Source organism: Melospiza georgiana, chromosome 2 (assembly GCF_028018845.1).
Source record: "Melospiza georgiana isolate bMelGeo1 chromosome 2, bMelGeo1.pri, whole genome shotgun sequence".
Lineage (NCBI taxonomy): Eukaryota > Metazoa > Chordata > Aves > Passeriformes > Passerellidae > Melospiza > Melospiza georgiana.
In genome coordinates, this window is record NC_080431.1 from 77,829,653 (window position 1) to 77,843,283 (window position 13,631).

Sequence of the window (13,631 nt, forward strand, 5' to 3'; positions counted from 1 at the left end):
GCTCCTTTCCCACTAATAAGACAAGTCCAAAAGTAAAACCAAATCCAACCCTGAAAGGCTGCCATGAAATACTGTTCAAGTTATTTTTAAGCATTATGAATGCACAGTTGAGATTCTGGGTTAAAACACATTCTTGAGCTGCCTTTTCCTCCACTGTGTGTGTTACAGCACATTTCAGAGCTGTGAGCACTGAGAACCAGAATGTGCAAAACACAACAGGTAGCTTGCCCTGTGGAGGAGGCTCTAACCAGACACAAGCTGTACATATTTACAAATTGACTGCCAATATAAACTAGCAAAATTATTATTTGTTTAGTCTAATAAATGTGTGGAGCACCATGCAGTACATAGCCAAGACTACACTGTAATATTACCCCCTCAGAGCTCCAGAGACAAGCAAGACCATGACACAACAGAGACCTAAATAGTATATCAGACATGCTGGCAATTAGGTAATTATAGCTGGAATTATTGAGGAATAAACAGTGGTGTTTTGTGAAGGAATCAACTGGCATCACTTATCAACAGGGAATGTGCTTTGTGAACAGAGAACAACATTTGCCCACTTGCAATCTTGGGAGGAAACAGAACTAAGAAAGAGATGAAAAGTGTGGGGGGAAGAGGCAGGAAGAGGAACAACAGCTAGGATGAGGTAGTAGCCTGGAAGGAATAACATGCTGTTCTTTGGAATTTTTACTGTAATCTCAGAGTGACTTCAAAACCCACTCTAAGAAATACGAGTGACAGGAAGTGAAGATACAAGAAACAAGCAGAAATCAGGGTCAGTATGTAAGCTGGAAAAGGCTTTGCCAAGTGCTAGCACTACTGATGGAAATACAGGAATATGTTCTAGCCGTGCAGAGAAAGTAAATCCAAAAGTGTGCTTGGGGATGAATTTTAGAGAAAAGAAAGGGTACCTTCACGTTGGCAGAACTTCTCTAGCAGAACTAATTTAAAATTAGTAGTAGTTTAGTTAAAATTTAGAAGTAGTTTAAACCTACTTCTCTTCCCATCCCAACTTTCTACCCAGTTTGCATAGAAACCAACAAGGGAACCAACAAGGGAAATAAGTCTTTGTAGGGGGCTGATTCAATGAAGTGATCAAGCTAATTAAGAATATACACTCCAAGCCCCTAGAACTGAAGTGAAAAGTAGGTAGGACTTCAGACACAGACTTGGCGGGAGCAAAACAATCAGTGATACTTTGAGAGGGAAGGTGGTGATGTTATTGATAAAGACAGAAGACTATGAAATGTTTCAGAAATAATGAGAAAGCATAACTGTGTGGAATTTGCAGATGCAGAAGAATAGGAAGCCCGAGAGTTTGTCTACACAGACAGAAAGAAATTTAATCTAAAAGACTAGAACTGCGTTAAATCCTTGAATAAGGACAAAATTAAAATGACTTCAATTTGATTCAATTTAGTTCCCCTTGGGGGCGAATAAACATAGTGTCACTTAAGATCTCTAGGCGAGGATTAAAATTTCCAGTCCATAGATTTAAAAAGTGCCTTTAAATTGATGATTGCTTTTGAAGCTGCAACACACTATCAGTTTTAAGTTCTTCTTGCTTAATAAAAAAGTCTGTGAACATTTGCACTTGGTCTGTGGGAATTTCTTGGGGAAAGCCAAACCACATGAACTGAAATGGCAATTGGAAGATGATTCAATGAATGTACTTGATTCTTGTGGGCCTCTTCCAACTCAGAATATTTGAGAATTCTATACTTCAAATTCACATTTTGGTAAATTCGTCCTTGTGTTCCTGAACAGACATAGGTGGAACTTGAAACAAAGTTTAACAAAAAGCACATTTAGAATGATGACAGAAATAAGTAATTTTCAGAAGCAATCCCCAAATGCATAAGAACAACAAATATTCACAGGAGATAGACAGAAATGGGCAACCAACTGAGCCCCTGAGAGCTAAAGGTATGTGTTTACTTCAATACTGATTAAATTCCATTTTCCTTCCATTTACCTCCCTTTTACATACCATTTTTAGAGTCTGTGCTCTAATGATTCTAATACTTCTCAGTATCTCCTAGCGTTTTAATACCTTTTGTTTGTTACAGTTTTAATTTCAATTACCATAGCATTATGCTTGATTTTATCCAATAAAAATTGTGAGAAAAACTATCATGTGTCATTATTTTTTAAATACTTGAACAGGGAAGAGGAAAGGAAATTACTAAGTGATGGTTCCACTCTGCAGTCTTAGTCTTAGCACTCTCCCAGTATTATCATTAGAGTTTGGACATTAGCAGCAGATTTCACACTATCCAGCAATAAGAAGACAAACTCCAATTTTGTTTAAATCCCAGTCTAACAGCTGAAGTCATCAGCAGAACACCTGACAGTAAACACTGACCATAAGTGTAGAAATCTCAGTTTAGTTTAATGTTATCACAGTGGCTTCAAAAAAGTGCAAGGTGATGAGCCAAACCCTTTCAACCCAGGGGAGTCCAGGAGCTAACATTATGTACCTAGTTAAATAAATTCTCCCATTGCCAATTTCTCGTGCTAAGCTGACAAAAAAAAAAAAAAAAAGGTGCAAATACTATGTTGTAACTTACAATGCTGAATTCAATGGTTACTTACCATAACACTATATAAACAGATCTTAGAACTATGATGGATACTAGTGTCCCATACATGATCTGAAAATAAAAAAAGAGATAAAATTCAGCAGTTGGGTTCAAGAGACCTTATAAAATAGTCCAGAAGTAAAAACTTTTGAAGCCTCTGTTTGTTTGTTATTTTATTTTTACATCTCAGGAAAATAGCATTCCTTCTAACTTCATCTCCAGAAAGCCTTCTGTTAAAGTTTCAAATAAAAGTGTGATTACAAAGCATGTCCTTTATATAATTACAGGAAAAGTCAGTTGTGTAAAACCAATGTTCCACTGTTCTGAATTAGAAAGCAAACACTAGATGGCACTCAGAAAGCATTCTGAAATCAAAAACGGTAACCAAACCCTATTATCTCTTCTCGGTGCATTTTAGCCCAGGATTGTGCAAGCATCAGCGAAAGCTGTTTTTGAAAGCTGTACTTCTTTCATTGATACTTGATTAATATGTTTTCCTGAAAGCAAACACCTGGATAGACTATGTGCTATTCCCACACTGAGCATCACTATGGGGAAAAACTTTCCAGGAAGCATTTCAAGCAACTATTGCAGATTGTTTGGATTCAATATAATTATATAGTGGGAAGGCTGCACAGTCTGAAAAGATCCATGAGCAAAATCTGACTCATTGTAGGCTTGATGAATTTGAATGCAATCACCTGACTTATAAAAAGTCAAAGTAATTTTTTTTTTCCCCTCGTGATCTTTAAATCACTCTCTTTTATTCACAAACTTAAAATCCATGTAACAGCACCTCAAAGACACAAAGATTAAAGAAGAGAAAAAAATTTAGCCAGTCATGCCTGAGAATGATGCAGAAGTCACTGCAGCAGAGAGGATTTTTAGACACTGGTGACATTCAATTACTTTCTTTACCTTTCATTCTGAACACTGGTTTCCTTCAGCCAAAAGGCAATTTGTTCCAAGCAGCTGTGCTTTGCTCTTTTTGCCTCTCTCCAGTGGCCCACAGGCCTTCCAGTAATTTTTCCTTCCTTGTTCACTGACTTAACTTTCTCATCTTGCTTCTAGTTAGCTACTATCTAATTCTGCCTTTGCTTAACATGAAATAGAAAAGTTATAAACCTTTGCTGTATTTTTTTAAAGGCCACTAAACCTCACAGAAAAAGTGTGGACCCTCACAAAACAGGGTCCTTACCATGTTCTAGTGACCTCCTCATATCCCTTCTTCTTTTCCACTGTCTTTGAGACAGGGACTGCCTCTCAATCTGCTGTAACTGGGACATTCAGATCCTACTATCCTGTAAGCATGTCTAGTCATCTCACATAAAACAGGTTACTGTAATAATGCAAAGTGAAACCTTCCTTCCAAAAGTCCATAAAGGCAAATCTGCAAACTCTTTTTAGATTTAAGGACAAGGTTAGTAGTGCACTGTATTATCAGTGCATGTATACAGAACAAGACAGACAACACAGCCCTTATGGTTGACAACAGGTAAAATAAGCCCAATACTGACTATTCAAAGTCAGTCAGCACAGCAGCTCTTCATTTGCATTCAGAACAAGATTAAAGAACTTCAGTAAATAAACTACTACTACTGTGTGTTCTGCTCTGTAGAGCTAAACAAAGCAAAACTATTTGAAAGGCTAATTGGTTCTGGCTTGTAATTTATACAGAGCTGTTAGTTAATTCCAGTCCCCTTATTGAAGTACAGCATGTAAACCAGAAAAAAAAAAAAACCAACACAACCTGCTAGACACAGCCTGAGTATCAAGTGCTTATCAGTCCCAAGCTAAGAGTAGGAAGGAGAGTGCTCAGTGTGCTAGGTGCTGCCTGCTGGTACAATTCTTCATTACTAACATTTTACCTAAAAAGATCCCACCATACAAATATATCATCAGACTCATTTAAAATAGCCCTTTTCATTTTTTCTAATCAAATCCAGCAATTTATTCTAAGAGAGGGATGGTGCACAGGAAGATACTCATAGGCAGGGCTCCTCCAGGATCCAAAATACAGTTTGATTTGCTGATTTTCTCCTTCTTAAAATTTCCATCACTAAAGCACTGCTTTGCAGTACAGATGTGGGAAAAACCTATCCATTAAGAGCAATTTCTGTCATACACATTAGGGGTTGTGACCACCCTTATGCTTGTACCCAAATTGCTTTTGAATTCTTTGTACAGGGAGTTCAATAGTGTCAGACTCTGCCTAGAGAAACAGATCTTACAGGCAGCCCAAAGCCCAGGTAAAATGTTACCTTTATCAGCAGTTGCTAAAAGCAGGAAAGAGCAAAAGCTAAGAAAAGCTTTCTTTGCAGAGTTTCTGGCTTGATATTTCCTAGTGAGTTAATGGCTTGCAGAAGAGGACAGTATTAATGGAGGAAGGAAGGGGGAAAAAAAAAGAAAGAGAACCTTGGAGTGACTGAAGAAAAATATGCCCATCGTTGACACTTCAATTTTTTGCCTTTTCCGCTTCCCCACCCAAACAGGTTGTTAGCAGTAAAACGCATTTGTGTTTAAAAGCCTGTGAAAGACTGGAACAACAAACGGTTCTGCTCTGCATGCTCCAATCCTCCTCGCTGAAGGTGAGCACCCAGGAGGTGCTGCTGTGATATACAGAGACTGCAGCTGCTCACCTCCCCCAGCTGTTTCTTTAGAGGCTACACATCAAACTGCACAGCTTAGTTCAGATGTCAGGCAGCAGTGCTTACTTCATCTCTTGTACCATCCATGGCTTTACTATTTTTATCATGGTAATACTTTGTTAGGTATTACCCATCCATCCAGAGAAGGACAAAGTATAATATTATATAAAAAAAGAAAAATCTGCCTTATTCAAATTAGCTCAAATTTTTCCATTCCTTTAACTTCTTTTGTCTTTCTTGTCTTTAACTAAGACATCATTTAAATGACAGATGACAACCCAAGCAAGTTTTCTGCTATTTTGTCTCACACTGCCATTAAACTGTAAGCCAAAGAACATAATTTTACTGCAATTGAAACAAAAAGAAAGATCAGAATCTCAATCTTCTGTTACCACTAGACAGTTCCCTCTTTGCTGTTTCAGATGCAAATAAAGCTCTGCATATTTCAGCTTTGAAGGTATCTTTACAATTGAGGGAAAAACCCAAAGTCTGATGAAGACACAGTGGATTGTGTCATAAGAAGGTGAAATATGAATAACTTCCTAATTCACAAATGGGAAGTAAGCACTTTGGGGCTCAATGTCTGGAAGCATTTTTAATGTGGAGGCAATTAAGCAAATCATACATAAATTCACTTATGTAAGTTAGAGGCAAGGTTGAGAGGGAGAGCATACAAAACTGGTTCTTCATCTACCCTTCCAGTACAGAAAGCAGCAATAAGCTGCTATTTCCACTTCTCTGTTTCCTCTGCTCCTGGCTTTCTACCTATCTTTGGTTAATAAAGTCAATTTATCAGCCTCAAATATTAGTATTCACATTGGGCACTGTACTGAGAGATTTTGGGTTCTTGGCAACCAGCTTATCTAATACTCCAACCAGCTATCAAAAGATAGTTCAATACTTGAATGTGGAAGCTATATTTGCAATTTGCAACAAAGAAAACTGAGCTCTACATGGGTTTGGATTTCTGGAGAAGAAATGTGAGCTGAGAGAAAAAGGAAGGACAACCCCAAGATGACTCTGAAACACCAAGTAACTCGGCACAGTTACAGCTGTGTAGCACCACATGCTGCCTTGACAGCTCCTGAATGAACCACCTCAGATTCACTGGGGCTGGTCCTGTTTAGATGCATGCATGTGATAGCAAAATGACACACAAGTCACTGCTGCTGTAGAGCTTCTGGGACACTGTCTGCCACAGAAAGCCAAGCTTCCTCTCCAAGGACTTGTAGAGCTGAGCCTCAGGAGAGTCAGAATATCCTTCCTCATTCCCTAAGATACTGTGCAGGTAGAAGCAACAGCCAGAATGAAAGCTGTACTTGCTTGGGAAGACATCCCCCAATGAACTGTGTAAGAGTGAAATGTCACTCAAGTTAGTTTTATACGTGCTCATCAGCAGGACAATGCCAGAACAGAAAAAGCTCGGTGGTGTAGACACACCTGAAAAGGTCATTTTGAACAGAATACTGGAGAACCTGAATGTACAGAAAGTAAGAACACATTCCATCAAAAGGCACAATGTATCACCCACAAGCCTACAATTAACTCTTGCCTTAGCAGCAGGAGGGACTCTGGAGAGCTATAAGACATCCAGTGGGTCCACATACATCCCCCAAAATGGTGAATCCTGCAATTCTGAACAGGTTGTGCCTGGACATAATATATTCTTCATGCAGTTTCAGGCTCCCTTACATACTTTCATACTTCTACATGTTTCATCTTGATTTCACCTTGTTCTTTGCACTTGTATATTTAAAATACCCCTAGAGAAAAAAAATCTATTAATTTTTTTATTAAGGCAAATGAAATGCCTTTTCCTGCCATGCTTACTTTCTTCCTCTTACTCAAAGTCACCTGAAGAAGTAAATCCAATACTTGCATTTTACTTCTATCAAAAGTTAAAAAAAATCCCTGGTCATGTTGTTATGCTGTAAACAGTGAACACATCCAGGCACTCCTTCCCCTCCTTTGGTGATCTGTGAACAGTTTAGAACAAGAATAGTTTGTATTTGTCCATCAGTGCATCTCTTCCATTTTGAATCAGTCCTCATCCTCCAGGTATCCCAGTTATCTCTTCATTTCCCCCAGTACTCAGTGATAACCCTGAACTTTGTATCATCACAAATACCAACAGTACACTCTTCTTTTTCCTGCTAGAGGTTGTTAAAAAAGAAACCAACGAAACAAATCAGTCCCTCTACTGATTCCAAGAAAATTCAGGCTTTTTCATAATCTCCTTTACTAATTTTTCACTAGTCACTACCTTACCCTATTTGCAACTCTCCTACTCATCTGTTCCTCCAGCTGGCTTTGTTTCACATGGGACACCACAAGAACATTCCAGAATGCCGATTTTTTTACATCACATTTCCTAATGTAGAAGAAACAGCTATTTAATCTAATTTTCTATTAACCTTTTAATCATTTGTTTGCTAAAATTTGCCCCAAACTGTCACAGCAGATGACTACACAAATAAAACAGGTTTTTAGAACTATGTCCCTATTCTCATAACTTGCCCCACTAGCTGAATGAGGTTTCTGCTCACTCCAAGTGATCAGATATGGCATGCTGCAAGCAGACAAATCAGGATGGAACACGTTGCTTTTTATGTAACAACTTCCTAGGCCTCATCATATTAGGAGAAGGCTACTTGTAAGACTTGAGTTGAAAGTTTAACTTCCAGAGTAACTACTTCTGCTTCCAGGGCTGTCTCTGTATGTCTGTGGATCACTTTACTCTAGCAGCCATTCTTCCCCTGCCCCTTTCCTTGTATACATGTGGTAAACAGGGATGAAGAACTAATCTGATTTAAAATTAATTCTGAGGAGAGTTTCAACCTGTTGAGTTCCATAATCAAATTCAGACCAGAAAATAAATTTGTGTGCCAGATGGAAAAGAGGGGAGAGGCACAGCTGTTTTCTGTGACAATGATACTGGCTTAAAAACAACCAGGCAGCTGGGACGTAGGGTTGTTTAGCACCTTGAAAATTAGGGCTAACAGTGCTCTAGCCTGAGAGATTTGAACATAAGCAAGACAATATATGCCTGTAAAGGCCATTAATATATTTCATTTAATTGATGAGGTGGCAAAAATACTAGATCAGTTGTCAAACAGGAATTAGTTTTTTCCTTCTAATGATGTGCTGCCTCCACCTACCCAAAACACACATCTCATTCCTCCTACAGTTAAAGATCTCCCTTAATATGTGGATGCAGAAAAAGTAGTTGGTCTCTATTGCTACTGTGCCATCGATAACAAACTGAAATCACCTTTGTGCCCTGCTGGCAGCTGGCAATTTATGAGCCTAAATTGGAAAGACAAGTAGAAAGTAATTTGGGGAAAAATAAGGCTCGGATCCTGGTTGCTAAATATAATAGGATCCTTTTTTCCATTCTTACTGGCCTCCTTCCAGAGGAAAAAAAAACCAAACCAAAACCATAATCCATACTGAAACAATGAACAATAAAAAGTTATCCTTGTAGTTCTTCCTCTTTTTGCAAGGCTGACAACTCAAAAAGATCACAGACAAACACCTAGAGGAGCCAAATGCTGCTTTATCTCCTGATGCTACTTTCTAACCCAGTAAGAAAAATTGTGATTTAAACTGATTGCATGAGCATATTTAATTTTGCTTCAAGTCTAAGTTACTTGAAAAGCAGTTTGAAAATGCTTCCAGAAATTATTTAACTTTTTCTTTTTAATGCACTCTAAAATAATGTACAAGTATTAAGAACATAACCCTGTTTAGCTGTGCAGTCAGGGAAATTATTTCCTCAGGATTTACTACATATTTGGCAAAGACTGTGAAAAAATAGGTAGAGTACTTGAACATTTGGAATTTGGCCATAACTTTATGTTCTCCATAAAAATCAATTTGCCAGGAATTATTGTAAAAAGTCCAACAATTTTATGGGATCTAAATATTTTCTACGCCAATTCCTCATGTATAAATTATAACAGGGAATTCATATTCTGAACCTAAGAGAAACCAGATGCAGAAAATTAAAGGTCTGGGACAACAGATTAAACTTGCTCTATTTCCCCCTTTCCCAAAAAATTGTAATATCTACTGTTTTAGTTTTCGTGACATGGGGCAACACCTATGTCAATGCATCAAACTGGACTATAGTGAAGCTGTGATGTATTTATTCCAATAAATGCACCTTGGGCAAATAACTGATTAAAGAGATAAAAGTTCATTATAAATACTAAGTTTTGCCACTGCTGTTAACAAAACTATTCTAAGTCACTTCATTCAAAACTGTTTATGACCAGCTCAGTAAAAGCACGAGTAATTGTCACTTTCTTCCCAGCCAGTATTTTTCTGCTGGAAATGTAAATAGGGGAAAAAAAGAAAGGATTTAATTAATACCATCAAAAAAAATCCACACTGCAATTTTCTCTTTTATCTACAGGTAGGGTAACAATTCATGTTTCTAGGGGACATTTTTTGGAGCAGCTGAAGATTTATTCTCTTGATCAGCACTTCACTAATCCACCAACACGAGCTAGTTATCATTTTTACAACTGCTGATGCAGCAGGCACACTTTGACAAGCAGTGGCACTACCAATTTCAAAAATTAAGGCTTTAAAGCTCTGTCCTGCAAAGAGCTCTGTGCTTTTTGCTTGGCAATTTTTCAGCTGTTATCCCTAATCAAAAAATCATAAATGAGGGAAAACTACCCATGGCATACAGAAATGAGCATAATTTCTAACCTCCTGTGAAGAAGTAAGCCATGCAAGTCCTATCCCCAAAGGCAGGGGATGCATATTAATACTCCTGGGCTGCTACAAAAGGAGCCTGTATCAAATGTTCCATTAAGGCTGTACAAAGCAGTCTGCTACATAACCCTAGAAGGCATTCTCTGCTTAAACTCACCTTGAATTTCCACAAAGTAAAACTGAGTAGTTAAAAAACCCAGTAAACTAATGTGCTAAAGCTGAGAGTACATGGTGCTAAGTCAATCAAGACATCTAATGATGTAAGGTCATAGTTTCAAAGCAGCTGCTAATGGAAAACAGCAGAAAGACTCATTTAGATGTTCCTCTCTCACACACCTTAGGGTCACGTCATTACACTTGCCACTGATGAAAACCATGGGAAATATTAGGTCACAAGCTAAAACACAACACACATTGAAGCATTCAAGTTTTTGAGGTCACTAAGTAAGAGGATGGTGACATGACAGGCGGCAATACTGCTTAAAGAAAAAGCAAACAGCAAATCATGCTTCTCTTCCATCTTTCTTTCAGCAGTAAAATACCGTAACATATTCCACTAAAATAGCAAAGTTGAAAACCAAAATTAGCTGCTCCAACAGAACAAGATTTACCTGATGGAATACAGGCTCTTTCAAATCTAGGTAAACCTGGAAAGATTAAAAAAGAGAAATAATTTGCAACAGAACCATCATAATATTATTCATCTAAATATTGCCAAGGCATCTTCTGTTAGAATCAAGCCATGAGTGCCTGTCCATGCACCATTACAGTTGATCAAATATTTGAAGTTTCCTCTGGCAGAACCTGAGGTTTTAACTGTGAAATTATTATAAACTAAGAAGCACCAATAAATACCAATATTAACAACTAACATAAAGCTTCTAATTTAATAGAGTTGACTACATCCAAAACCAATTAAGATGCTGAAGTTACCAGATGTTCTCGATACGCACAGCAAGAAGAAAACATACTCAACTCTAATTTGCTTTTCTTGTTTTTGACAATATTTAATGTTTCAATTAATTTTACAAAAAGCTTGTAGTTCTTCCTATTTGTAATACAGTTAATTTAATTTATGTTCTTGAAGAGGGAAGGGCACTAGACCTCAGGCATAATGTGCCACAAGTGTAAAAAACTTTAGGAGAAATGGAAGAGGCAAGTATTTCGGCAGCTGACTTATAATAATACTTTAATTTTAAAAGAAATGTTTATCAATAAAAATTATGTAGGAAATTCCATCTGTGGTTGACAATCAGCATGAAACTGAATTTATTCATACAGGAAGAACACTCCACTGACAAAGGGAGTCAAGTTAGCTGTGACGCAAAAAAAATTAGAAGCATTTTAACTAACAGCTAAGTTCTTCTCTTATTCTGCCTGTTTCAGAATACCAGTCTGCATCCTGGACTGGATATAAAAGTTCACTTTTTTTGCAGGCAAACAGAATGATTCTTATTTCTACAGATGAATTAAAGTGAGAGAAGCAGGAACATAGCTTATCCAAGGTCTCATACCAAGTCACTGGCAACTGTTTTTCTCACATTCCTGTTCTAGCAACTGGATTATTGCTTTTCTTCCTTATTTATTCTATACAGTGGTTTAGATAGAAAGGTTTTAGGTTTCTCTGGCCAGCAACATAATTTTCTCAACAAAAGAATAATTTGTCATTCTTGACTGGAAGTGACAGAGATTTAGTATTGCCTCTATAACATTTCTCCACTGCCAGAAAAACTGCCAACCTAAGGGTGAAAATGCCATATTAGAAAAAGTTACTTACTATGCTGACTACGACGCTGTATGTTATTAACAAGAAAAGCAGCGCATAATTGACTGTATTCTTGTACTTGAAACATTCATACCTGGAAGAGAGGATAATGGAGAGAGACAACATTCATCACTTACCATATAATGGATCCAATTTCCAAGGTATAATATTAGAATTTTTGTGAGAAAAATTGATCCAAATTATTCTTAGGCCCCTCAAGAAATTCTAACTCCTTAAATAAAGACACATTATTGTAAGAAAAAAATTCACACTCTTAGCAGTAAAAGTTTTTTAAAAAATCTAAGGCAAAAAACCCTAACACCAATAAGCTCAAGCATATGCCAAGAAGTAACCCACTCTAAGAAAAGAGTTTGTGAAGCAGAAGTGTTTTCAGAAGGTGCTTACAGGGTGATAATGGATGGCAAATTAGAAATTAGTTTAAAATGCAACACAGCTGTCAAAAACATTACTGAGCAAGCAGCAGTGTAGGAAAAGGACTGCCTGACAAAACACTGAACTCAGATTTGTTAAAATGTAGACTGTTTATGGCTTGAATACAGTTGCAGTACATTTGCTAGATTGGGAACTGGTAAAAGTGGAAGGTTAAAGTACCTGACTGCTCCCAGTATGTAAAACAAACAATTAAAATTACCTTCACAATCTCTGCACTACAACTCAGTCTCAGCTGTGATGGAAATACACACACATCCCAGACTGTACCCACATCAGAAAAAAGGTCCAAAAAACCCCAACAAAAATGAAGCTTGAGAAGCCCATTATCATCTGGGCTGGAGGAAGCTGTCTATGTAATTCCAAATTATATCTGTCTAGCCCCTTTTTTTATAAACTTGGAGAAACAGACACCATTGTGAATTGATAAAAGGAAATAAAATAAAAACACACATGGGAAACAAAAAGTCTAAAGGCAGTACAATGTGCTACATTGCAAAATGGCTTGCTGAAGTAATTACACAGTTTGAGAATCAGCAGAACTGAATGATGTATAAGGGAATGTCCTGTGCACAACCACCTGCAACTTACCTTCAAGCTAACCAAAACAATTATTAAAGGCCTCCTAAAATACATATTAGCTCATTTTTTTTGAGCATTTTAATTGCTACCAGACATAAATACACAGAATCTTATTTGAGTTAAAAATGCAGTAACAGACTTCAGTACTTTTGAAGATAATAAAGTAACCACTGAACTAAAAAAAAAAATAACTCAGATATATTTTTATAGCCACTCCTCATGCTTTTTTCTAATCACATTGAAATCAGACAAATGCAAAGGCAATTTCAAGGAGATAGGGAGCTACAGTGGAAATATTTCTACTAAAAGAGGCATTATGATTCTGGTCCTGAATTTGTACAAATCATACTAATGTATGAGTCACAAACTGAGGGCAACTTCCATAGATACTGATTTAGTCCTAAAGCATCCCATCTCCATTGCAAGCAACCAGTAATCTTCACCAAGACATCACAATTTTCAACAGCTGAATATTTGATATGTTCAAATATTTTTTTTTCTCTTTTAGTCTGCAACAAGTTGATCTATCATTTGGATTTGCCAAGTGACAGAACAAATCATATTTAATCCAGACCTTGCAGCAACAGGCAAGAAAAAGCCAACTTAGGGTATCTTTACAGTTGTCAAATGCTACATTGCTCCCAAAATTAAATGGGATAACATATCCTGGCATCGCATCAAGCTGTCATGCATGTTCCAAGACACTCTGCCCAAAATATGCATTAAACTCCTCATAAAATCTTGTCCCTTTAATTTTCCAGATGAGTGAAAAGCAGGTTTAGCCAGAAACCTGAAATTTGCATTTCGAGCCAGACTACATAATAGAAATCTAGCTCAAATAAACTATAATGTTGCTAATTTTGTAGGCATTAC

The 13,631-nt window shown here is 37.2% G+C and overlaps 1 protein-coding gene across 1 annotated transcript in view; it reads right to left on the reverse strand.

The window, feature by feature from the left end:
• ACER3 (alkaline ceramidase 3) overlaps positions 1 to 13,631 on the reverse strand; it is a 56,400-nt gene that overhangs the window by 11,686 nt on the left and 31,083 nt on the right. The window contains exons 5-7 of the mRNA XM_058045743.1: positions 11,739 to 11,820; positions 10,573 to 10,608; positions 2,602 to 2,660 (exon numbers count right to left, since the gene is read on the reverse strand). Coding sequence (XP_057901726.1) covers positions 2,602 to 2,660; positions 10,573 to 10,608; positions 11,739 to 11,820 — 177 coding nt within the window. The remainder of the gene's footprint in view (positions 1 to 2,601; positions 2,661 to 10,572; positions 10,609 to 11,738; positions 11,821 to 13,631) is intronic.